Below are 26,223 nucleotides of genomic sequence, written 5' to 3'. Positions count from 1 at the left end.
CCGGCTCGCCTTCCCTTCTCCCGAACATTTATTTGGTTATTGGGTCTCTCCAGCCTTCTCGCCCCTCCTCCTCTGACACCCGCTCCTGTCGCAAAGACAATGTTGGCTCGCCCCCAGCATCCATTTCCTCTAGTGCTGCTCTCCCTCCCGCTGCTCTGTCATTCCTGGTGGAAACCCCATCCCGGCTTTGACTTCCTCCACTGCAGTCATCCTCTCCCGCTCCAGTCCTGCCACCTTCCCACATAAACAGCCTCCCTTTGACAGTGTAACGCAACCCCTGAAACTCGACCCCGGCTGCCCTTCTGCAGCACTTTCCCTTCTCCTCCTTTCCTGGGCAGGATTTTGCCTGTCTTTCCAGAGAAAACTGCTATCCCACAGCCAGGGTGCCTTTCCTCTTTCCCCCATGTCCCTCTTGCACGGCCAAGGTCAGAGGCAGACATTGCTGCTTCACCTTTCCTGTGCTAATCCTGGTCCCTCTGCTCCCATCCGTGTGTGTCCTCACCCTCCTCGTGTCCATGCTCGTTCCCTCCCATCCACTGTCCCTCACCCACAGCTTTCAGTACAGCTATGGACTAGTGGTATCCATGTCCTTTGTTCAGGAATCAACAAACCATTGGATTCATTCACCTCCTTAGTTATCATTCCCTTTTCCCTGCTCTTCATCCCCGCACTCACTCCTGACTCTTTAATTGCCATCTGGAGTTCCTCTCCTCTGTGCCTGTCTCAAACTCCTTATCTGGCTCCTGCCCCTCCACACTCAGATGCTTTGCCAAAGTTACTAATATCCACTTCCTGGTGTAATCTCTGGAATATTGCTTCATTTCCAGCCTGTCAGAATTATCAGCCTGGCTCTTTTGGATATTTTCTTCTCCGTTGGTTTCCAAGACTGCTCCCCCAGAGTCACCTCCCTACAGCTCCTCAGACGCCTGATTTCCAGTGGGAGTCTGAATGGACTAAGCCCCTCGAACTTGGGAAAAGCTCCTCTGGCACTCAGAAAGGCTCTTTGAAATGTTCTGTCACCAGGAAGCCTACAAGAACCTTGATAGGAATATACTTCCATGTTTGTCACTCGTGCTGGTTCATATCCAGTCCTTGGGAATGCAGCAAAAATGCGTGTATAAATACATATATAATTTATATTCAAATGCTAGGATATTAAGAAACATCCTAAAAAATCACCCTTCACTCAACTATTAATATCCATCAAGCAAGTTGGCAGGGACAGAAGATTGCAGTGTCTGGGAGTGAGCGAGAACATGCCGCGTATTTTAGGATTGTGTCTGTCTTAACCCCCACAGCTCAAAGAGGGGTGGGCCATCGATTCCCATGGAAATAACCGGGTAGGAATGAACGCCTGGAGAAGCTAGAACTAGAATAGCAGGGGCATTGTGGGCTCCAACCAGTTATCCCAGTTATTAACAGTCATTTTCTTCTTTCTACAGAGCCCACATTTGGTAAAGAATGGGGCAGGTGCAGACATTTTGCTGCTGATGGTTAAAAGCAGCATCTCCAGCCTTGACAGAAAGGATGATGGTTTAATTTTTGAAAATTACTGAACCTATTTGTCTGTATTCTCAGCATGAACCTTCCACTCACAGTGTCACAAAGCCCAAACCTCCAGCTTGGTGACAACTCATCTGGAAGTAATTACCAGGTTAATTACCAGCACTTCCCAATATCAGTGAGTAATCCCAGTTAGACAAACAGGTTGTTCCCACGGATGGCCACGTTCCCTCTCAACTAACCAAGCTGAAAGGGGTGGGATGAATGGGTATGGTAGAAACTGTTGTTAAATGAAGCGAAAGGGGAAGCAACAAGTTGGGCAAAGTCATTCCCCTTCTGCTGTTACTTTGTAGTTACTTTGGGAAGCCCAAGGCTTTTTCCCTTACACGCGTTTTGCCCATGAAAATATGGACTTAATCTGGTTTTTTTTTTAGTTTTGAAAACCTACCAAGCCACTGCACTCAATAACATAGTCTGATGCTCATCCCACAGAAATATATCCATGTGCAAATTGACACCTTCTCCAAGGGGAAAACACTGCACAGGTGTGTAAAGGCAAACACTCTGAGAGATAACTTAAAAATAAATCCTAGTTGAAATAATCTAATGCACTTCTAAAAATAAAATGAAACAAAATTAGAATGGTAGACTTGTTCAGGTTGGAAAAGTCCTCTAAGGTCATTGAGTCCAACCATTAACCCCCCACAACTAAACCACGTCCCCAAGGGCCACATTTGAATTTGCACAAGGTGCTTCCAAGCAGAAACAAAAGCAGCACATCTAGACGAGATACTAAGAGTCACAATTGCCAAGGCAATACTAAAACTCAAAAAACTCTGTTGAAGGACGGTGGCAATTTCCAAGAACATGGAAGACACACACCCCAAAAACTCACACTGCAATGAAATCCTTCCTGGTTGTACCACCAGACTGGAAGAGCCCTCTGCTACCAGCGTTCCAGTTCCACAGGTTCCCGGTGTGACTGAGGCACGTTCCTCCCACCAGACACACCTGCCCTCCACCCCTCACTCCAGGCTGCAGACACAGAGCACGGCTCAAAGGCACAGACCCAGACTGCTGCTCTGTCTCGTGGCAGACTTGGCCAGGCTCTTGAGAAGAAAATCAAAGATGGGCAACAACCTGCCTGAAGGGAAAACTCAGCTTCCTCACTATGTGCACAAGGTGCCTGGAAGCTCCTCTGGCACAAACATTTCCTCACAGAACTCTGTTTCTCCTCATCATCTGGGTTACACCCAGCACTGTTACACCATTACCTTCAGCAACACTTTGTAGCAAAGCATTCCCTGGGATCCATTTCCCAGGATATTTCTGTTTCCCAACAGCCACTGCAAACAGAAACTGCCTGATTATCACCCTTGGTTCCCCTGCTCTCCACAACCAGCTCCCAAGGCTGACCAGCCCAGAGCTCTGCCTCAGGAATTAACCCTCAGCCAGGTATCTCCAGGCACAGTATCTGGCAGTCTCCTACCACAGGGAAAGTGTGTGTGACAGAGGAAGGGCTTCTGCTGGAAGGAAGAGCCAGCAGGGACATGCAGACCCTTAGTAACTCCACTCTCAGGCTGCACATCAGAGGTCTGGCCATACTTTTCGGCTGAGAAAATCCTATTTCTCTATTCTACTGCTCTGTGCCTACCCCGTGCCCACAGCGTTTGTTCTCAACCATTTTCTCCACCACCAGCTCCCACGAGCTTCAGGCCTATTTCTCCTCGTGCCCAACATCCCAAACCCTGGAAAATGACTCAAGCACAGGGCACTTACACAGGCTTGGCCTCGGCCAGCTGCTGCCTCCTTCCCACGCCACCGGAGTCAGCGGTGGAAACGCTGACAGTGTGAAGGCAAGATGGCTTTCCTGCTGCCCTGCCAGCATCCCCAGGCCGGGAGGAGCCCTGGCAGGAGGCCCTGTGGAGGGACAGGAAGCATTAGTGAGAGCTGGCAGGGGCTGGGGCCAGCCCTACCACCCCATCCCTGCAGACACCTCCAGCGTGTGCGAGGCAGCGCATTAAAAATTAAATGAATGCCTTGGGACCTGCTCTCGTGTCCTGGGGGCTCCACACGGAAGGATCCAGTCACAGGGGATGGCTGCAAAGAAATCCAGTCCAAGGGGATGCAGAGTAAAGTTTCTTGCCCCTCTTAAAGCCCCTTCTGTGGTGCAGCAGTTTGAGGCTCAACCCCAGGGGTTAAAGGTGTCCATGCACCAGGGTTTTTCCTCGTGGGCACCAAAAGGGAAATGGGGAGGGAAGGTGTCCAAAAGCCTCAGTGTTTATCTGACCCAAGAAAATCTGCATGATTCCCTGCAAAAACCTTTCCCCCTTGTTGCCAAACATCCTCTTCCCTTGTGCTTCACCATAGTTTTACCCCTCCATTTCCTCTGGGTGCATTAAAAATGCTGCTAATTAGAAATTTAATGGCTTTTAAGCTGACAGAGTAGGTTTAGATGGGATAACAAGAGAGAAATCCTTCCCTGTGAGGGTGGGGAGGCCCTGGCACAGGTTGCCCAGAGAAGCTGTGGCTGCCCCATCCCTGGAAGTGTCCAAGGCCAAGTTGGACAGGGCTTGGAGTGACCTGGGAATAGGAGTGACCCCCCATGGCAGGGGGTGGAATGAGATGAACTTTAAGGTCCCATCAACATAAGCCATTTTGGGATTCTGTGAAAAATACACACTGGACAGTCTGTGTGATGTGACAAAACAAAGTTGTCACGTACATTAGTCCATTAACTGCTACAGGGAAAAAAGTTAAATTCCTGGCTCTGAGATTCTATTCACTTCTCTGACATTATGGCCACTTTTCCTATAGAACCTGAAGCTGGGTGAAGGTCAGGTTAAGACATCAGCACATGCTCCAAGAACCCACCAGCATAACTAGATTTTTAAGTGCTCTCTGTGGTGATTACCTTGTTCCAATAACGCTGGGGTGGAATTCCTGGGGCTGTGATCCCTTATTCAATTCCAGGCAGCTGAACCTCGTGCAGGGATGTGTCAGACACCAGTGGAACCCCATCCAGGTGCAGTCACTGCTGGTGAACTCTCAGATTGAATCCCACAAACGATGGCTTTGGGTGTCACTCTCTCAGTGTCTGGTGGGCAAAGAGCTCCCAGGGCCATAATTCTGTGTTAGAAAGGATCTGGCCAAAGGAAAAAACAAACAAACAAAAAGAGTCAAAAGCAGCCAAGCAGAGCAGATTTTAAGGGCTTAAGGCATGGCCTGCAGGATTTCCTCAGAGCTCCACACACAGCAAGTCATCCTTTCATAAAACCTGGCTTTCAAACTGCAGGCAAAAGTCCTGGAGTGTCTTAGAAACCCCAGGTCTCGTTTCAAGTGTCATCAGTCTCGTCTGTGCACAGGCAACAGACCCCACATTCCCTCACCACTCCCAGAGTGGGGCTGGATACACTGTCCATGCAGCATCTGCCAACTAGGAAGGGGAATCTATTGATAAATACAATTTTATCAGCCCCCACCCACCCCTGCCCAGCCACGGGTCCACAAACCACCAGCAACGTTCAGCAAAACAATAAGAGAATCATGGAACTGCAGTTGGGAGAGTTCTGGCACAGGAGGGAAACGTGGGCTCATCTATTTATAAGTGCAGTCTGGAGCAGTTTCACTGATCACCCTATAAATAGTGCCTTGCATGAAACCCAAAGCAGTGCATCTGGTATTTCATACCTTCCTGCTCCTTGTTCTGGAGCAGCAGTCCTCTGCAGAACATCCTCTCCCCTCTACTTCTGGGGTAATTTTAAAAGCTTTTCGAAGCTTATTCCTAAATTCTCGAAATCAAGGTCCAAACACCTTGTTTACACAAGGGGAAAAGAACCAGGAGCACTATTTAGCCTTTTGCAGAATGGATATGAAGGGAAATCTTCCTCCTGACAGGCTGTACCTACAACATTTACTTCAACACTTCCCCTGCTTCCTTGAAAACCCACTTGTAAAGGTACCAAACCCCGGAGGGAAGATTGGTGCCTCATTAGCAACACCAGCTAAGGCAGGAGGAAGGTTTAAAAGCCTGCTAATATTCTGATAATAACAGTTTATCCATGCCCAGAGGATCCCGGCCATCTGTCAGATACTCCATCACAAAGCAGAATCAGTGGATGGCTGAGGGGGAATGTTGAATTGCAGAATTAAATCTTAATTGTGGGATAGTTTCTTGGGCTCTTACTCTCAACTTTTATCTTTATTACAACTAGCCAGAGGTCACAATGCTTTAAATTCCTGTCTTCCAGGGTGGATGTTATTCCCAAAGCCTAGAACAAGTTGGAGGGCTATTGTTTAATCCACTCTCCCTCTAGGAGCAAAAACAAAGTCAGAAAAACCAGAGCAAAACTTGCACAGCAGGTGATGCCTCTTGCATCCTTCCTCTCCAGGAATCCTGTCTCCTGGAGCTTTATTTCCAGTTAACTGAGTAGTCACCTCAACTTCAGAGGTTATGACTTCTTATCCAGGTTATTTTCATGAGGAAAAATGTGATTTTTACAGAGCCAAACAAGCTGATCTTTCCCCAAGGACCCACCCAGCACACTTATTCTTACTCACCTGGAAATCCATGTCTGCTCTGGTCCCAGGGAAGCAGCAGCTCCAAACCCACACAGGATCCTCTGAGGCAAAACTGAGGTTGAGATTTCACGAAAAAACATCCAGAGGGTTCCTGAATTTGCAGGCAATCCAGTTTCATACAAAAGGCTGGTATCTGGGAGAAGAAAATACCAAAATGACTCTCAGGAAAGTTTGAGAAGTGGGGCAGCTGATGGGAATAGACCCTGTACGGTCACAGGTTGCTGGTTTTCCCTATCCCCAAGTACTTTTGGGGCCTTTGTGCTGTCTGTGGAAAACAGAACAAACACAGGGGACAGCACAGTGATTTTCTCAGCCAAGAGATGAACATTTTTAAGCACCTGACAGACCAGAATTTGACTTTTTTCCCCCTGCATCCACATTCGAGGTTCCTTTACACCTCAATGCTTTCATCGCCTTTAGGAAATGGAAGCCTAGAATGGAAAAATTGCCTTTAACACGGGACAAAAAGAGTCTGGTGCTGGAATTTCAAGTTGAAATACACCGGTAAAGATTTGTGATTGCAACTTTCCCCTGGAGCTCACTGAAAAAACATCTACAGTTATTCAAAATCCATATTGAAGTCACAACGTTTGGGCCTTCCTTGGGACATTTGAGGATGCAGGAATTGGGTGCAATGTTGAACAAAAACAAAGCCATGGGTTACATTAAACATATTTTGTGGTACAAGGATCTGAAACCCACAGAAGGAGAAGGTCCCAAAGTTTGTAGAGAAAATAAAGGGGGGGATTTCTGGAAAAGCACAGCCCACAGTAATTGTGGCCCCTCCCCAACCTTATAAACACAGCTCCCCACTCCAGAAACAAACAGGAGCTGTGTTTACACGGGAGGAAGTTGTAGCTTGTCAGGATACAGTTGTATAAATAATTTAAAAAATGCCCCAGTACATACTGCATGTCCTTTCAGAAAGGAAAATAAGAGAATGGAAAATTCTGTTTTCCCACCGTGGGCAGAAAGTCATTCAAGTGTCTGTGACACACAGGCCAACGCCTGCTGGAAGTTTCCTTCCTTGAGCTTTGGATCAGCTCCACGGTGAGAACAGAGAAAGTCATCCACATCCTTCCAATTCAGGTGGAAGAATTCAGGGTGCACTTTCCACTTGGAATGCAAGTTCTATGTTTATAGTGCACAACAGGAAAGGAAAACAAGGGTTAATTGTAACTGCAGAGGAATATGGCGTGAAAATGCAGATTTTTTTTTTTTGGTGACTTTTTGTTTCATTTTAGAGTGAATCCCAAGAGCCAGAATAAGGCACGTTAATGAAGCATTGAGGGGAAAAATGTATTTAAAAAAAAATAATCTTCCTCCCTGATGGATCAAAAGCCCAGACATGCTCTGTTATCATGGTCCTTCAGATCATGAACCAAGTGACCCTGCTACACTTGCTGTGTGTCCTGTAGGACCAGGGGGTGTTCTCAGGGAAGCTCTAACTCTGGGACAGCTGAGATAACCCAGACTCATTGTTTAATCAACTTGTAATTGGGTACATGGCTTGGAGCTCTCATCCTAGATGGGAAAAAAAGATCCAGGTTCAGATCCATGCTTAAAGAATGGCAACTTTTTTAAAATTCCCTGGTCCAGATGAATGCACATGGGTAAACTGCCCCCTGCAGAGTGTTCCCACGGAGCTGGGAGCACCCAGGGACAGCAGCTTGGAGGGTGCCAAGGGCAGGGTCACTCCATCAGCCCTGGGAATCATACCCAGGCTGATTTCTGCCTTAGGAGAGACTGGAATGCTTTATCTCCAGAAGCCCAACTAACAGAAAGATCACTGAAATGTATTTTATCACTGTTTCCCTTACAGATTTAGGTAGAAGAAGAGGAATGTAAAATTTGACACGTTCAGAAATCTTCCTAAGTGACTTTGACACTGTGACAAGGGAGGAATCTGGGTCAACTCCCTCTCCTGCTCCCCTTTGTTTTACAGGAGAAAAGGATGACACTACTTTTGTTGTTGCTGTGATTGCTGCACCTGCTTCTGAGGGCTACTCTTGAGACACAAAAAGGAGCTTAATACAGGGAAAGGATGAGACAGAAGTACAAAACTAGTTTAGCTCCAGTATGTCATTTATCAAATCAAGGCATGAATTCCAATTTCTCAAGCAGAGGCCAAGCCAGTTCTGCATGTGCTGAACACACTTCGGGCTCAAATCCATCAGGAAAGTACCAGATCCACCTGCTGAAGGTGATGGTGGAGAAATTCAACACAAATAAAGTGCAAGTTTTTTCACCCCTGTGAGTAATGAACTATCAGGACCATTCCCTTTGGGATGCACTGAGAGCACATGAATTCTAGCAAATACCACAATAAAACATATTTGTGAAAGTGATCCCGTGGCTTCAGGAGGAAATTCCAGCTAGATGAAGGAATTCCTCCCTGAGCTTTGATGACCTGTGCCATGGAAATACTAAACAATCATGGAGGTTCCTTCTAGTCCTAAAAAACAATGTACAGACACTTCAGTCACTTCACCTTTGACACTCAAGTCACCTGTTGATAGGTCAATGCAAATAAAGACTTACTTTCCTCTTCAAGCAGAACGCTGAATTCTGTGCCATTTATGATTCCTAAATCCTCAGCAAAAACCCCTCAGAGAACTTAGGCAGGAGGAATGGGTAAAGGATCCAAAGATTTACCAGGGGCAAAAGGGAAAATGTGCAAATCCAGCTCTGAACTCCCTGAACTCCTCTTTTCAGGAAATTGGTAAGAACTTCATTATTGTTAAAAGTGCAAGTGTTGACTTCAGTCAGCAGCTCCAAACTGGGGAAGCAAAGACCCAGATGTGTAATTCCATGTGAAACCAGGCTAAAAATCCCTGTGAAATTGTCCAGGGCTGTTGTTGCTCTTATCCCCCGTGTTTCAGTGGAGCTGAACTAAGAGCTGAAGGAGGGAAGCTGAAGTCCACATACCTCTGGATGGTTTTCCAGCTCCTTCCAAGCATGGACACAAAGGTCTCCTCTCATCCCTCAGTCTGGGTGACGTCACAGGTGCCTCCTTAACTCCCAGCTGGAAGTTTGTGATAAGGAAAAGCAGGAAACAATCCTACAAATAAACAAAGACATGTTCCAGGTGGATCCACACCCATCTAAAAATGGAGACTTTCCATTATGGAATGTACTTAGCAATAATCCATATCTGCTCCTGTAAAGGCATATTCAATATATTTTTTAAAAGTTCATCAAAGGTTCCAATCAGAGCAGTTCAGGAAAACCAAGAATAACCTCAGTTCCCATTCCAGGGCAGTTGTTTGGAAATATCTTACTCTCCACTAACTAAGCTATGATAAAGGTATCACAAATATACTTGATTTGTGCACATAATGACAACAGGTAAAACCCCTGTACTTCAGAACCTCTGGGGCCCCACCACAAGCTTCCATCTTTTAAGGTATTCACATTTTCTCTGTGTCTGAAACAGGGCCAAAAAGGCTGAGATCTGATGGCAAATAGCAAACAAACAGAAACAATTATTTTTTAATGTAAAATTTAAAAAAAAGAAAAATTAAAAGTCTCAATTTCTTCCTTCCTTATACACATACTCACGTTTTATAAGGGATTTTAAGACACTTGACTTTTTTTCTGAAATCCCTGCTCCCGGAGTCAAACGATAAATCAGAAGAAAAAGAATGTTTTAGAGCTCAGATCTCTTGACAGGCTGTGCTGTTCTACCCAGCAAAGAAAAAATAAAGTTTATTGTCTTTTTTTAGCTTTAAAAATGCATCCAAGACCCCTGAAAGGCAAATATAGAAATTCACCTGCCTTTCTTTTTTTCTTCAGTCTCACAGGATCCAAATCCCCCTCCTCTCCAGGAGGATGTAATTTGGGGATTTGGCACTGTGAGGGCTGCGATGGCGCCCGTGAACCTCCTGGGTCGTGGTCAAAGCACAGGAGGGTGGAGACTCCTGCAAAGCCAGGCCTGGGCTTGTATCTGCTTCTCTCCCTGCTTCCATCCTTAGGGTTTTCCATAAGGCATCGATTTCGTTTTCAAATATGACTTTTACGTAACCGGGACATTTTGTGCAAACCTGGTTAACTCCGTGCCCTCAAAATATCCTGTGCTTTCCAGCATATAAATCCAGGCCTTGACATCGAAAGAATGCCTGGCAGATCCAGCAGGACGCACAGCCAAGAGAGATGTCAAAGGTATTTGAGAGGTTTCCAGTCAGCCAAGGATATTAACACCTTGCCTGAACTTAAAAGGAGTGAGATTTTTGTGGCATGAAAAAGTGATTTTAAGACAATTTTTTATGTGTTCCGCAAAATGTTTGTGTGCTTTGAATGCACTGTCACGGGGAGAACCCTCCAAGAGCTGTAAATATTCATTCACAGTCCTGGCTGGATTTGGGAGCCTCAGCCAGTTTCTTGGACAAAATCTCTCTCGTGTGTGCACAGAAATGGAATTATCTGGAATCCAGAAGAGCTGAAAGGGAGAGAGGTGCTCCCAGGTGACAGCCTGCCATGTCTCAGCACAGTTTCACTGTGTATCTCCTCAGAAAACTGTCAGGGACAAAAATCAAAAGAGAGTCTGCCTTTCCAGTGCCTTGAACTCTGAGAGAAATGGGAGTGGAAAGGATCCCAGAGGGCTGCTTCTCCCAGGGCACACCCAGACCTGTGTTAAATCCTTCTTCTGACAGCCCTTCAGTCACAGCCCTCCCTTCCCTCTCTCTGCACCTCTTCAGCTCTCCCAATTCTAAAGGTTTAGCCAAAAATCCAGCCCAAATGGTGGCCCATGCTGAAGCAGCACAGTGGGGTTTCCAGACTGTGTTGGCACCCCCCAGATTTTCACTGGCGTTGCTTCGGAGCAGTTCTGCACCAGCCAAGGGGCTCAGCAGAACTTCCCCCCGGCTTCTGCAGAAATCAGGACATCTTTTCCTCTAAGTCCAGCAGAGATCTCTTGAAATCCCAGCCAGCTTTGGCTGGATTTTGCAGGCAAACCCCCCTGTTTGTCCCGGGTGCGGCAAGGGAGCCGCGCTGGCTGCGGGAGCCGGGAGGAGGGAGCTCCGTGCCAGGAGATAGCAGAGGCCATGGAGCTGGCCCCAGCCCCCTGGACTGCTTCCCACTCCTCAGAGCCAACAGGTCTCCACCCAAGACACAGCCTGGGACTTCCCACCCCTTCCCAGAACGCCAGCAGGCTCTGGGTTTTATGCTGAGGCCCCAGACAAGATCCCCGTGTCATCTGTGCCACCGCTCAGAGCCTGCAGGCCAGCACTCCCCCCACAGGTTTTCCAGTGCTTTCCCAAATTATTTCATTGATCCAGGCATACTTCAAGGCATCAAGTTTGGCAGAAAAATGAGATTTCCTTCTCTTCCACCAGCCTTTCGTATTCTGCCCCCTGTTCCTGCATCACATCACTCACTGCTGCAGGAGAACTTCCCTGTCCCCACAGACAAGCATCTGCCTGGAAAACAGGACCAGCTTCCCTTCAGCAGGGAAGGCTGGAAATGGGACCAAGCAGGCACAGAGCCAAAAGCATTTTCTAGAATCATCTGGCCCCTGTCAACCTTGGAACTCCAGGGGAGATCTGGGCCCTCCCTGGATGATCCCTCCTCTGGCTTTTCCGGTGCTGCCCACACTGCCAGGCCAGGCTGGCACCGCAGACAGGAGCCAACACACCTGAGTGAGCTGCCACCAAGGCAGGGACAGCTCTTCTGCTCCTGTCTGCAGCTGACCTGACTCCACAAGGAACAGCACTGAAGAGGTGGCCAAGCACAGCAGAGGTAGAAATGCCAGAATCGAAGGAACAGAGACTCCCTAACTAGGAATAATTGCCTGAATTCCCTCCCCTCTTACATACGCCACAACATCCCTCATTTCTTTCACCAGCAATAAATTCTGGGTAAACTGGATTACATCTTGGTTTAGGTTTGTCTTCCTCAGAGACTTGGGGGCTCCAAGAGGAGGAGAATTAATATTCACTCATTATGCAGCCTCTTACACTGCTGCAGTGATTACTTACCCTCCTCACTGAAAACACAAAACCCCCTCAGAACAAATACAAAACACCAAACTGCTCCTCTGATGGAAGTTTTCAGCCCTCTCCCCCCTCCATGGATTGCACAATTTCAGTGTGATGAACTATTACACACTATTTTTCCCAGTGGGCCCCAGCCTCCTGTCTGCCTCCAGGAAAAGTGATCCCTAACAGCAACAAGTAGGTACTGTGTTTTCTCCCCACCTTTCCTTTCTGCTTTTAACTCTGCATTTCTCATCTCTTTGCTGGTGTTTAGGTTGGTTTGTTTTTCCTGGTGCTCCCTAACCCTCACCACTCATCCTCATCACTCGGCTTCAATTCTCTCCCTGTTTATCTGGTCACGCTCAGGCTTCATGAAACCTGTTTCAGCCATGCTGACCTACCAAATTCCACTCTACCAGACCTCACCCTGCACTCATACATCCCTAAAAGTGCTGTCCCCTTCCCTCCTTCCTTCCATCCCAGCTAAGCTTACTCAGCCCTCTCTTTTTCCCTCCCTCACCAGGGAGCAGTGAGAGGGCAGGAAATGGTGCTTCCCTGCACTTTATACCTCCCAGATTTTGTCCCTGGAGCAGGAATTGGAGGAAGGATTTCCATGCCAGAACGTGCTCTGTGCCCACAGACGAACTCTAACAAGCCTCTCCCTGGTAGGTGGTGGTGTTACTGAGGTTTTACAGTGTCTAAATTCGGGATACTTTCACAGAATGACAAATCACACATCTGTGGTAACTGCCTTCCTGAACAGCGAGTCAATAAAGTTTAACCAATCTATAAAAAATGTCATATAATGTGGGACACACTCGGTTGTGAGGAAGAGCTGAAGTGCCTTTGTTCAAAGTTAACCCAAGTTCAACCTGAGTCTGACACCGAGGGCAAGATGCTTCATCTGCAGAGTTCAAATCTGACACTCACAAGCTACTGGAAAAGGGGAATTGGGAGCCTCAGACACTGTGTCTGTGTCAGTTCTTGGCACAGACACCTACACTTTCCATAATATGTTTTCTCAGCAACTGAAGCTTTTGGGAGATGTCGGTGTCTCAAGACAATCTCTGCACGTGGGTTTTCCTCTGAGCAGTTTTGAGATGCTCTACCAGTTAGTTTTTGGGGAAAACCAAACCTGTTCCCACCCTTCTCATCTCGGCTCTGCTGCAGCCATTCCCACTCAGCCATCACCTCCAGAACATCACAGGCAATTAATCCCACCAGATGCTCCCCTCTCCTGCAGCTCTGTTCAGGAAATGCTCGGCCACATCAAGCTCCTTTGGGTATTTTTACCCTGCTCAAAGCCAGCCCTGTGGCTCTCACCCCAAACTGCTCCTTTGCCCACCTCCAGTGGTGCTAGAAAGAATTTTCCTTAACCAAAACCAACTGTCCTGCCCTCCCTTTTCCAGAGAGAACCAATGTACATGGATTGCTATGCCTGGAAGTCCATCTCTGATATTTGCTAGCATTTATTTACCATCTCCTGAGATGCACAGCTCAGCTGTGCAAACAAGGAACGCTTCTGAGCAAACTAATCACCCTGCAATTAATACCCAAGCATTGTCTAATGGAGGAGGCCAAGTTATTCTAACAGCCATGAGAGAAAGAAATTAGTGTAAATGATATTTAACCCACCTGCAGAGCAAAAAAACCAAAAACCTATGGCTTGGTAAGAAACAGCAGAGTCGGTGAAAAATGGCCTAGGAATTGAGAGCAGGCCTCGGGATCCTAAATAAAAGGTGGAACAAAGGGGGCTCACCCAATGTGAATGCCCCCTGTGGATCTGGATCTACCTGTGACTGACCTGGAACCCAAAGCTCTGGGATCCTCCACCTCCCACTGCAGTTCAGGCACAATAAATCACAGTCACGGTCACGCACCAAACACTGAGGAAATGCGTGAGAGATCTCCACACCCAATTTTCTCCGTCCTTTTCCTGACTGTTTGGAGCCTCCCAAATCCCTCTTAGTCCCTCCAAAGTAATTGCAATAAGATGTCCTGTCATCACATCGAAATGTGCCTGTTCAGTGTCTGCAGGGTTTGTGCTCTGAGTTCAGAGGGAGGCTCTGCAGCATTCCCAGGGACCAAGTGACCCCTCCCTCATCCCAACCAGCAACACCGGTCCATGGGCTTTGAGGGTTATGGATGTTAGGATGGATATCCAGCTCCTCTGAGACCAGCAAAGGCCTAGCCAAGTGTTGAAGATTAATTTGCTGTAAGTTAGCAGCAAGCCCTAGTAATCAATTTGTCATCTCAGTTCCATAAAGTTCTGCCAACCTTAACATTCCTGCTCCTTGCATGGCAATCTGTTCTCATTGCTAGCTGCTATTCTATGTATCAATTATATTCTGATATTGTTCAGAGATTCAGCACAGACCTGCCAGATCACTCATACCACGGCCAAGCCAGATCCTTCAGGGTGGCACCAGAGGCTGGACCACCAGGACACTGCACACACACGTTTTCCTACACTCCCAGGGATAAAGTGTGCATGGAAGTAGGGAACAGGGCAAGGCAGCAAGGCTGGAAGTGCTTACACCTCTGAGGAGAAGGTTTTCAAGGGTCCCACATAAATTCAAAGCCATGTGATTTTTTAATTGCCACGGAAATTGCTCAGTAAACAGACACAGGCCTTCAGGTCCCTCTTGTTCCCAGTCCCCAGATACCATCACCATTCCATAAAGGAGCTGGGAACTGGAAGAGCAGTGCAGACATTGAAATGTAAATGAGGTACAATCACCTTGCTTGGCTCCGGGAGGGTTACTTACCCCTGGTGACTTCTGAACTAGAGCAGGGCTTAACAAAGCAGGGCATAAGCACTCAATTATTATGGACACGTGTTTACCCTGCAGATGCACCGGGATGGCAACTTGTGTGGCAGGAAGGGTGTGGGATAATTTACGATAACAAAGTCAAGTATGTGCTGTTCCTCTAAACTCTGCTTATTGGCCTCAGATCCTTCTCTCCTTGAAGCTCAAGGGCTGTTCTGAGGGATGCTGAAGTGCCTTGAACCCAGCTGGCATTGTGGGAAATCTCAAGAACAGGAGCAAGAGCCTTCTTGCACTGGAAAACACTCCCTGGGCAAGCAGAGGTGCTCTCACTGGTGCCCCCCAAAAGAATTCCTGCTAAACTGGCCCAGCCCCTGCACGAGGCCCAACAGCCTCAGCTCCCACTGAAGCCCTGTGAGTCACTCCCACCTGTTCCAGGTGTAGGTTTGTCCGTGCTCCAATGCTCCCAGGAATCAGGAATTCACTGCCCTTTCCTGCGCTTGGACTTGTTTCAGCGCTGCTGAAAGTTCCCGATTCCCCACTGCCTGTCCCTGCCCGTGCACCCAGGGTGTTCACTCCCTGTGGTTCTCCAGCCTGGCTCAGACACATCCTGGGGACACAACTTCCCCCCAGTGTCACCTACTGCTGATGGAAAGACTCTCCCTGACTCTGAGAGCCAGGTGTAGGACAGCTCCCACCCCGTTTCACTGCTGTCAGTCCCACAGTTCTTATGTTCAACTCCAGCCAGAAGTGCACTCTGCCCAAACACATTCAAACCCCAGCCATTCATCTTGGCTTTGATTGATAAAGCTTCACATCATTCTAATCCATGGGAAGCTGCTCAGGAGATGGATCCATTCCATGTAGGCTTTTCTTTTCATCTACCCAGGTGCCCTTTGATCTTGTGAATCTCTGTATTTAATTATGGGACTTGAAGGAGGTTCATATCCTATCTCCTGGTACACTCTGCTCTGGTCTGTCCTTTCTTTTGCTGTTTGGGGAAGGAGAGTGCAATTCTTGGAAGCACAGCTCTTTAATTTTAATAGATTACAAGTGCTAGAGTAAGCTCACCTTCAGTTGCTCCTCATTGTTGATGCATGAATAAACAACTGGCAGGGGAAGGAGAACATTCCAAAAAGGTGCTTCTAGATGAATAGAGTCAGCAGCCATAAAGGGCCCCAGTGATTTCCTGGGGCACAAAGGCCTTGGTGGTATTGCTCTGCCACTTGCAATCAGCATAAATGTAGTACTTGACAGTTTCTCCTTGGCTGCTGAAAAACAATAATAAAAAAATAAAACCAAACAGAATTAGGAGAAACAACAACAACAACAACAAAGGCTACACAGCACCCCAAATTAACAGGGCAGAGCATGGAAAGGGAACTGTGGCTTTGCAGTGAGTAGAACAGATAAAGAAGTGGGATGCAACAACAAAAGAAGCTGGGAAAAGCTCCTCTTACTGAATTTCTGTCTCTGTCTGGCTTGACTGAGTTTGCCCTCTCATATTTGTACCCCAGAACATTGTGGGATGCACTACAGCAGACTTCAATCACCACACAGGCAGGTCAGGACTTGGATCCCTGACCTCAGTGAAAGGGAATCACTCCTTGGGACCCCAGGCCAGGCTCACACAAGCTTTGCACCACCAGAACATCAAGGACTGTGGATTTGGCCGGAGAGGTTGGATCCCAAGCAGAGAGCTCCTCATTTCACCCCAGCAGCTGCACTGTGGAGCTCACTCGGGGCAGGATCCTCCCGATCCAGGCACCCCCAGCCGGGCTGGAGCAAACCAGGCACACTTCTCAGTGCAGCAGTGAGTGCTCTGCTCCTCTGCTAATTAGCTGAGCTAGTACCCCTTTCAGATGACTTATTTTTAGTCCCTGCCTGCAGGGAACTGAGCCTTTCAGAGGCTCCAGAATGGGTCAGCTGGAACAGGCTGTTACATTATGTATGTACCAGCTCCTGCTCGGCAATATCCACGGGCTGGGACTCAGGCAGCAGCAGGAGCACCTCTACCTGTGCCTGGGTTTTCCAGCCACCACAGAACAACACACTCCTCATGTCATCCCAACTCACCATGGCCATTCAGTGTCCCCTGATGCACGAACCCCAAATGTGTGTCTAAAATTAAGGTTCCACATCAGCCATGCCTGGTGTGGCTCATTAAAAATGGATCGTCCTTTCAGGCTCTGACACATAAGTAGGGAAATATATTGCTCAATACACACAAACTGCTGGAATAAAATATCCATTACCTGCATGCCCCTGCTTCAGCAGAGTACTAGGGAACGGGGTGGTGATTAAAACAGCAGGACTGTGCTGTCCCTGTTGTTGGGTTATGCTTTAAAGCCCTCAGGAAGGCGGAGAAGTGAGGTCAGTGAAGTGGCTGATCATCCTGCAGCACACGGAGTCCCACAGCAGGGGAACAGGCCTTTGTCCACAGAACAATCCAGCTTGGCCTGTTCCTCCTTGGAAGGTCACTCCGAACAGGAGAGCAGGAGCACTGGAAAGCAGCCAACCTCAGAATTCCCACTGCAAGCATGGAGCAGTCCCAGGTGCTAGGGAGAGTTCTGCCACGGAATAATGAACTCACAAACTTGTTTTTCCAGAGGCAACAGCAGAGCCCTGTGCCACAGCCCTACAGGCTTCCCACTCCAAGAATTCTCCATGCCCAAGCACTTTTTGGATAGGCCAGCTGCTTCATTGTTATTAACAATGCTTCATTAGCCAAACCTGACCCTTACACATTTCCTTTTTGAAGCGAGGGGCTGCTGTTCCCTTTCTGAACGCATTGTCTCACACAGAGAACACGATGCACTGGTTTGTTGGTACCTGCTGCTTCCACTCCAGGTGTTTGCTGCAAGTGAAGTGTGTGAGGGACAAATGACACCCAAACATTTTGGCAAACCATCCCCAGTTGCACCATGGGCCTGTACCAACGGTGATGAAGCAGGCACAGCTGAGGTGGATTGGCAGTCCCAGTGACAGCACTGCAGCACGTCATACTTGTTGCTCTGCTGTGGATCCACACTATTTCAGAGGAGACAGACTGCTTACAGACGTGTTTCTTGATGTCTGGGAACAGTGCATGAACCAGCACCACTCAAAGAACAGCAAAAAAGACGGTGCCTTATGTGCTGTAATAGGATTAAACTGCTTTTCGAGCTCAATTAGCTGACTCATGATTTTAACTTGCTACCAAGAAAGCAGCAAAGCCACTCGTGGGATGTATGGCAAACACCTCCTCCGAGGATGGATTCTCCAGCATGTCAAGTTGCAGGCACGTGTGCCTGAGCTGAACACAAACCTTCACCAAAAGATCTGTTTTGTACCAATGATTTGGGCGCAGAAAAGATAATTTACCAAATATGGCTCTTACATTAACTCTGCTGCCTGAGGCTCCTCTGCAGAGTAACTCAGTAGACAACAGGTCTGTGTGAACAAACCCAGGGATCTGCACTAGACCTTCATTAAACCCTCTGTACACACCCAACTGCCTGTTCTCACAGAATTCTTCATGAAATCCCTGGAGCTGCAATTGCCAAACTCCAGCCTGCTCCTGAACTCCAGCCTCCCCGCGTCATCCCTGCGCTGCAGACTCGGGGACCAATTAGTGACACGAGCTCCTGTCACCAAGGAGATCAGCAGGCACCGTCTCACAGAGTGCTCCAACGCTCACAGGCTCCTCCTGAGCTCTGGATTTTGGCTCTGCTTAACATGTACCACAGCAGCAGATCTGCAGCACAGCTAAATAAAGCTTGGCATGGCTGGCCCCAGCGTTGCCACAGTTATCACGGTGCCTTGGCTCCTCCGATCCAGGATTCCTGCAAAGTAGGAAATCACCATCCTTGCTGATGCTCACAAAAATTGCCTGGCTCCCTGTCACCCTGTGGGTGGGGAGCTCAGAGCCAGGGATCAAACACAGCTCTCCCAAGGCCCAGCTGAATGCCCAAAGCCCAGTATTCTGTTCTAGCAGATTCTTTCCTCTGTTTCTGATATGGAGAACCAAAGCTTCCAGAACAATTTGCTTCCAAATGGCCTGAGAAATCTCTCTGCCTGGAGACACAGGCCGTGGTGATACTGTCAGGATACCTTGTCTTTGCACTGTTTATATGTAAGGTTAATGTAAATTGTGTAAATCCACAGTGTATTGACCCATTTCAGTGACAGGAGCAGCAATTGCTCAATGAAAATAGTTTATAGCTCAGCAAAGCACCCCAACTATGCAAAAAAGCATTGTAAAAGCATTCACTATTAATTATTTAAACAGGGTTATTTTTCTGTGATTTTGCATGGCTGGAATTATTTCGATTCTTTTTAAAATTGATTTGGATGCTCAGCAGCAGGATGAACGTGCTCACTGCCCACGTTCTACCTTGCCATTTTATTAACGTTTTTAACTGACATTTGCAGTGAATAAGTGTTTTGGTGCTTCCTCTGTATCATTCTCTGCACAGGAATAAGATCAGAGCCCAGTGTATAAGTTGCACATACCACCTTCAGAGACGTTGCACTGTCCAGGGGTGTTCCCAGGCAGTCTGGTCCAGGCAGGAAGGAGCAGGGAAAGGAGGCTGAGGAGATCAGTGCCAGACCTGTGTGCGATGCTCACCTTCCCCACACGCCTTCTCAACTGCTTCTTGGCTTCTACGTGTTCTTCTGAGTCACTAAAAACAAAACAAACTAAGATCAGTATTTTTTTTATGATCCCATTGCTCTCACACCTCCTCTCAAGTACTGGCAAATAGGTTTCACATTGAAAAACGTCATTTTTGAGGACAAGTCGAGGGGGATTGGAGGCAGAGGCAAGGCCACAGGCACAACTGCACTGAGCTGTGTTATGAAGGGGTTGTAGACCATCCATAGAGCTCTCAGAAAATCTCTGTCTTTAGTTGCTGTTACATTTAAGCAGACTCTTGGCCAGAACAGCAATCAGGACACGAGCACTCACTCAGCAGTGATTTCCTAGAGTAACATTTCAGCCATTAGGTTTGGTGTTTGCTCACTTCACATCAGATGCTCCCCACTTTCACCCCGGTTCAAACCACAGCGTTTCACAGACACTCTGTGGTTGCACAAACCACTTCCCCTCCCCTGTGCAGTGACAGCAGTTGTATTCATAGAGGAGTTCTAGTAGGAACTTCCATGGGCCACAGCCTAATCCCTGCTGATCCGTGCCAACGAGACGCAGCGCCAGGGCCGGGGCCTTTTCCAAAGGCTGCAGTTTTGTCCTGCTCCCATCACTTACTGCCCAGGGGAAACAGTGTGTTCAGCTGGGGCTCCACTGCCTTTGTTAGGCTGGAACCACTGACTCTGCACTTCCATTAACTGGCAGGGGGTGAAAGCCACGGCCCTGAGACAATTGGAGCACAAAGCACCGGCACAGGGCTGCACCCAACTGCTGCTGGCAGCACTTTCATTCACTTCAGCCCCACCCTCCAACTGGGGCTTGATTGGGAAAGATTTGGTGCCACCTCACAGGTTATTTGGATTTTAAAGCGTGTTGTCAGCTGAGCGCAACACGAGGTTTAGGCTGAGCAGTGACAGACTCGTGTATTGCAATTATAACTTGATTAAGTGTAAGTGGTCTCAAAAATCCCCCAGCCCACCCAGAGAGATCAAACCTCACAAGTCCTGTTCAATCAGTGCTATAGGGACGATAACCTGGTTAACCACTGGCTGCCCTCATTCCACAGCACAAATGCAAGTCTTGAATCATGAACTACCCTCAGCTCATCCAGACTGGGGTTTCCTGGACACTGTGGCATCTTCTCACACAACTCTGCCTGTGCCAGTTTGCAAAGAGATTGGAAACTCCCGTCCCAAAGGGACAGAGCAGCCACCCAGACACTGAGCACAGCTCCTAAAGGAATTCCATGGCTGAGCTCTGAACAACACACACACACACACACACACACGTGTCTAACTGATCCTTACCCACTGCCATCTCTCTAAGGGTAGAAAAAAAATATAAATCTATGCTCCCTGAAGCTCCTCTTGTGTTTGTATTTACAAAACACAGACACCTCATTGAGCAGCAAGAGCCTGTCCAGTTTGCAGCTCCTGGCTGTGCCTGTGTGGGTGGCTGTGGGGATGGAACAAGTGCTTTTCTCCTGTTCTCGCCTTGTAGAGTTTTATAGCTCGCAGACCAACGAGCCAGACCCATTGGATAGCACAGCTCCCGAGGAAATTCCCCATGCCTGAGCTCCCAACAATGCCTCCAAATGTCACAAAAAGTCAGCAAACACTCTGAAGACTCAAGTGCCCATTCTGGGCAGCAACATTGGGAACTCCCGGGTTTAGTATCCACCATCAAAAGCCCTAAAATGTCAGCACATTTCAAAGACCTTATCATGTTTTTTTTTAGTCTCAGGCTCATAAAACCTCTGATTAAAGAAAAAAAAAAAAAAAGAGAGATAAAATAAGAGCCATCTTTCCCATATTGCACTTATCTCCTAATAATAGCCCACACTCATGTCAAAATCTGACAAAAGGTTTAGGAGCCTCCTGCTAAAGCTCTCTTACAGAATTCCACCCTTGCAGCTTCCTTTGGAACAGAAATTTGCTGCCTGGGAACAACCCACCAAGACCATTTCCAAGGCTCAAGGAACAGAGCAGCTCCCTGGGGATGCACAAGGACCAAGAACCTCAGTTTGTGATCGGTTCTCTTGTGTCAAACCTACCCTGGGGAGGAAAACTGTTCCACCAGAAAGCACTTGGCACAAAGGAGGCACAGACGATGACTAGAGGTCCTGGGCCCTACAGAATAAGGGACTGGGAATAAGTCCTAAAACTGATCTTTGCAAAACTGGGCAGTCAATGGCGCAGTGTTGGGATCCGTGTGTGTTATATAAATATCTGATTTAATATAACACTGGGCTGCTGCCACTTCATGTGGGGAAAAAAAAATCCATCCAGAGAAAGTGTGCAAGAAAAAATGAATTATCACAGCACGTTGTATAGGGGGTGTTTTCTTTTTGAGTTAAAAAAGAAGAACGCAGGAGAAAATCTGTTGGGAACGCTAGTGAAAAGTACAAGGGAAAATACTGGAGAAATATCAATAAAACTTGTCCTCCAGCCTCTTGAACAATTGTTTTCTCAGTCTAGAGGGAAAGCCCAGAGTAAATTCACTGTTATCCTGTTTAGTGTACTGCAATGTGAGGAAAAAAAGCAGACTTAAACCCTAGGGAAGGGCATTCTCTTCTCCCTCAGAAGGGCTGCTCCAGAGTTTGTCTTCATTAGCCGTGGAGAGCAGTGACATATTATTTTTGCATTCCTGTAGACTGCAGCAAATTGTCCCTCTTGGCTGTCATTGTTTCCTACGGAAGCAACAATGGCTCCCATTTATCAGCAGCTGACACCACACGGCACACACGGAATTACGCTTCGCTCCGCGGCATCCGAGGGGATGGGGGAAATAAACCCCATTTATGGACAACACCCAGCAACCAGCACAGCCAGGGAAGGAAGAGCGTAATTGCTTCGAAAAACCAAGCACCTTCTCATGAATCACAGCGGCTTCTGCTCCTAAGCAGCAGCCCTGGAAGTGTTTGTAGATTTGAAAGTCATCTTACGGGATCGTAGAGGAAGAATTGAGGGAGGCAGTGAAAATTCACCGTTAAAGAAGGTTCTGATAAACCTGTAGTTTTGAGGGGACATCAAAGGATGGTGCAGCTGTTGGGGTGTCAAAGGGGGATTGTGTTCCTCCAACTCCTCACCGAGGTCAGCTCCTGGTTGGTGTTATTGATATTGAAATCAGAGCAAGGACCGGCCCCAGAGCCACTGCAGGCGCTTTGTGTGTCCCTTGCTGTCGGTGGGATGTGTGTCCCTGGTTTTATGTGCAGTGGGTAAACCCCCTCTCCCTCTATCCACCAAAAGTGTTTCACTGCAGGACATGAGGGCTCCTCCCCAGTAGGGCAGCCAACTGTCTGAGAAATGCCTGAACTTTTGTGTCCTCCCACAGGAATTCTGGGCTATGCCTTGGCTACTCCTCTGACGTCTGGTTTTGATAAGGGATTTGCAGAGCCTACTGTCTCCTAGGAATTCTGCAGGAAGAGCCTGGGTGAGGTCACTCCCTTTGCACCGAGTTTGCTCTCTGTGTGCCTGGCCGTCCTGGGGAACACGACCCCGCAGTGCCCAGGAGCGCTCCCGCTCCCTCAGGCTCTGCCGACCCCTGCCTGGTTTGGTGTGTGCACACCCCGAGCGCTGCCAGGGGGAACAGGGCTGACATAAAGCAGGGCAACACAAGCAGCTCGGAGATGCAGCTGTGGGCTGAGTTCATTTATGAGCTCAAGTGCTGGCACAGCTCCCCCCACCCCGTTCCTCGGCCGCTGCGCTGGCCCTTGGCCTGGCTCCGAGTGGCTGCGGGCCCTGGAATAATGGCTGGATTGTCAGCCCGCTTTATTCACGGAGCAGGGCACGCCAGGAACACTCGGGGAGAAGCAACAAGTAAGAGCAAATGCATGTTATTTTGCCGGGTTCCCAAGCAGCCTGCTCGGAGTGTGTGACTCGCATACGGCTCTTCCCCCCAGACTATTCATATCAGATTTCATCTCTGGCTCCGGGGTTGCCATGGAGACGATGCTGAGCCGCTGCCTTTGTAGGCCAGGAGATTTGTGAGTGCATCCCAACGCTCCTGCTCAGCACAGCCACGCAGGAGCCTGCTTAGCATGATCTGTTCAAATAGACAGGCATGGCAGCCAGCACACCCTGCCTTGCTCAAAACATTTCTCACTATCAAATCCCGCATTTTGGGGCTTCTTGAAGCCTGTCAGAGTCTGTTTATGTATATTATAGCCTATTTATGCTAAGTCACTGATTTATGAGATGTACAACCACATGTACAAGATCCTAAGAGCCACGGCCTGGCAAGAGTTAATGCTAAGAGCTATGCATTACCCCTGTTCTTATCTTACTCATTCCAGCTTTTTCACAGGCAGAGACAGTTGGGTTTGGTGAAGCCACAGCATAAACACCCTCTTTAGAAAGCCAGCTCATGTGATTTACGATTAGGTTATTGTTTATCACGCCCACAGGAAGCCTGGGTGCTACAACACTCAAAGCACAGAGGGAGCACATCCCAGCAGTACAAAAGAGCAGATCCTTCACGTGAACTGTCAGCAAACCTACAGCATCCGACAACAAATCTTCACGGTGCACAGACAGTGGGAAGCTGTGGGATAAACGTCCTCCTGCCCTTCCCTGCATGCCATTAATCACACCGGATGCACATTGTCTTACCTTTCCTTGGAGGGGTCCATTAGCAGAGTCCCTGGCACTGGACCAGCGGCTAAAGGAGGTTCCTGGAACATCTCCGGGAGACCTGCGGATGCTCCGGGAGTCACGAGTGGAACTGGAAAACACAACAGGATCACATTGGCAGGGAGCACTTGTACCTGGCCAAGGAAGGCCAGAGCACAGGCTACATCAACACCAGGGACAGCTGCTCCTCCTGGGCTGCTCCAGGGGCTCTGAGACCACAGCATTCCCACAAGGGGAACCGGCACCAGGAGTCGGATACTTGGCCTGGCTCACACGTGTCAGAGGTTTGGCTGAGGGGCAGCACTGCTGAGGTGGCCTCAGAGCAGTGCTTTGGGCTCAGCATGAAGGTCAGGCTGGCAGGCTTTGGCAGAAAAGGCCTATTGGATCCCTTGGCAGATCTGAATACTCCTTACAGTACCTTTCTTCTTGTTTTCCCACAGATTTTTCACCTCTTCACATCACCCATCCCCGTGGCAGGACAGTTTAGAAACTCCACGCTCAGTGGTTCAGGATCAGTCGCCACTACACCTTTCCCAGCAGCCTTCCAGGCAATTTTCCATCCATTAGCACAGCAGTGTTACCCTCTAAACGAGCACAAATCATTTTCCCTGTTAATATTTAATGAAACACAGACTGACCCGTTACACTGAACCGTGACACATCCAGGCACAAGGGGAAGAAAACAAAATGTGAAGCACCATTTAAATTCTCGGCATTAAATTCTCCAAAATGACCAGAAATTCTGCATTTTCAGCTTGAGGCACGGCATGAGAGCAGTCCCAGTGGTGGACCAGCCTGTGGGGAAAGCAGGGCTGGTTACTGTGTTTCAAGTGGGTCAGGCTGTCTCCCTGATCCCAGGGAAATGTAGGCCACTGCACTTCCATCTGCACAGAGGCAACACAGTGAAGTTGTCAGAGCCACCAGGACACAAACCCCTCAAATAAACCCGGAATGGGGAAGCAGAGCTGGAACAGAGTAAATTAGTAGTTGGCATCCCTGTGATACAACCAGCAGCACATGAATAGATGCTGATTTATTGCTGCATCATTGCTGGACCAAGACCTGCACCTGCCAAAGGATCTCGTCCTGCTGAAAAATATATGCTACACCATTAGTATGTTGAGAGGTATCTATTATTAACGGAGTAATTAGATAATTATTAACCTCAAAAGAGCACATTTTCTCAAAAAAAAAAAAAAAAAATCCAACTTGGCCTATATCAAGCTCTGCTGTGACAGCCAGACTGCTCCCAGGAACTGAAGTGGCTAATTTAGGGACAGTTATTTTGGGACTATGACCAGCACACAGAAACAGTGGTCCACAGGCCCCATATAACAGCAAAGGCCAGATCAGGCACAGGAGTCCGAGTGTGATAACCCTTGTTATCACAGAAGTAAAGCCCTTGGTGCAGACCCCATTTCCTCAGCCCTTGCTCTAACAGAGTCCCTCAAGGTCACCGTGGCTCCAGGCAGGGCAGGCAGGGAGGGAAGGAGCCCCCACGCCTCGAAGGGAAATGGATCTCCCACCCTTCAAACCCTGGTTGGCTCAATGAGGTCGTAATTAACACGAGCAGCTCGTTAGATGAGCGTATTGACACATATACCAGGGCCGTTAATGTGCTGAAGCAGCTAATTAGCACCACCGTGGCTCTGAGGAGAGGGCAGACCTACATTCCAGCACTGGAATGCAGGAGTTTTGGAGGAGAGGGCAGCGGTTTTAGGTCAATCATTCCAGAGCAGTCCTGGGCAGGGATGTGTTCCAGCTCAGCCCTCCCTCTCCCCAGCTGCAGGAGGGGAATGGCAATCCTGGCAGTTCGGGGATGCAGACAGAGCTTGGGAAGTTCCCACAAGAGAGCACTCACGTGGATCTGCAGCTGTCCATGGAGCCCAAAGAGCCTGAGGGATGCCTGGAGCTCCAAATGGCTGAGGCACACTTCGAATGAACACTCCCGGTTGTCCAGTTTCCGTGCTGGAATACAGAGGGATAGTTTTATAGATATTCTTACCAGCCATGGTAGTGAATGTTATCAATTCCAGACTCTGCTTTGGCTGCCTGGAAACGCCATTCTTCAGAGACAAGGTAGAACCCAAATTGCTCAGAGCCACATGTGAATAATGCCACGGTTGAAACTCTGAGTGTGC

General features: G+C 48.3%; 1 protein-coding gene across 1 annotated transcript; it reads right to left on the bottom strand.

Annotated features, from left to right (window-relative positions):
• Positions 1-4: 4 nt before the first annotated feature.
• On the bottom strand, positions 5-24,815 carry LOC113996400. Its single transcript, XM_039384514.1, has 9 exons — positions 24,721-24,815; positions 24,062-24,173; positions 19,319-19,488; positions 15,896-16,095; positions 9,013-9,145; positions 6,064-6,217; positions 4,418-4,648; positions 3,283-3,423; positions 5-85 (listed from the first exon to the last, which is right to left on the bottom strand). The coding sequence occupies exons 2-7, from the start codon at positions 24,130-24,132 to the stop codon at positions 4,594-4,596; spliced, it is 783 nt and encodes a 260-aa protein (XP_039240448.1). The 5' UTR covers positions 24,133-24,173; positions 24,721-24,815; the 3' UTR covers positions 5-85; positions 3,283-3,423; positions 4,418-4,593.
• Between the last annotated feature and the right edge of the window lie 1,408 nt (positions 24,816-26,223).

Source organism: Pipra filicauda, unplaced genomic scaffold (assembly GCF_003945595.2).
Source record: "Pipra filicauda isolate LSUMZ 115617 unplaced genomic scaffold, ASM394559v2 scaffold35_size7292922_pilon, whole genome shotgun sequence".
NCBI lineage: Eukaryota > Metazoa > Chordata > Aves > Passeriformes > Pipridae > Pipra > Pipra filicauda.
This window is presented reverse-complemented; position numbering and strand designations above follow the sequence as displayed.

What these genes read in the sequence shown, in the direction of transcription:
- LOC113996400 (XM_039384514.1), bottom strand. Translation starts at nt 24,132, where the DNA reads ATGTTCCAGGAACCTCCTTTAGCCGCTGGTCCAGTGCCAGGGACTCTG. An exon ending in ACAATGAGGAGCAACTGAAG is followed by an intron (nt 9,146 to 15,895) that starts GTGAGCTTACTC and finishes GTTTATTTGTAG; the next exon opens with GATTGTTTCCTGCTTTTCCT. An exon ending in AGCTGGAAAACCATCCAGAG is followed by an intron (nt 6,218 to 9,012) that starts GTATGTGGACTT and finishes TTCTTCTCCCAG; the next exon opens with ATACCAGCCTTTTGTATGAA.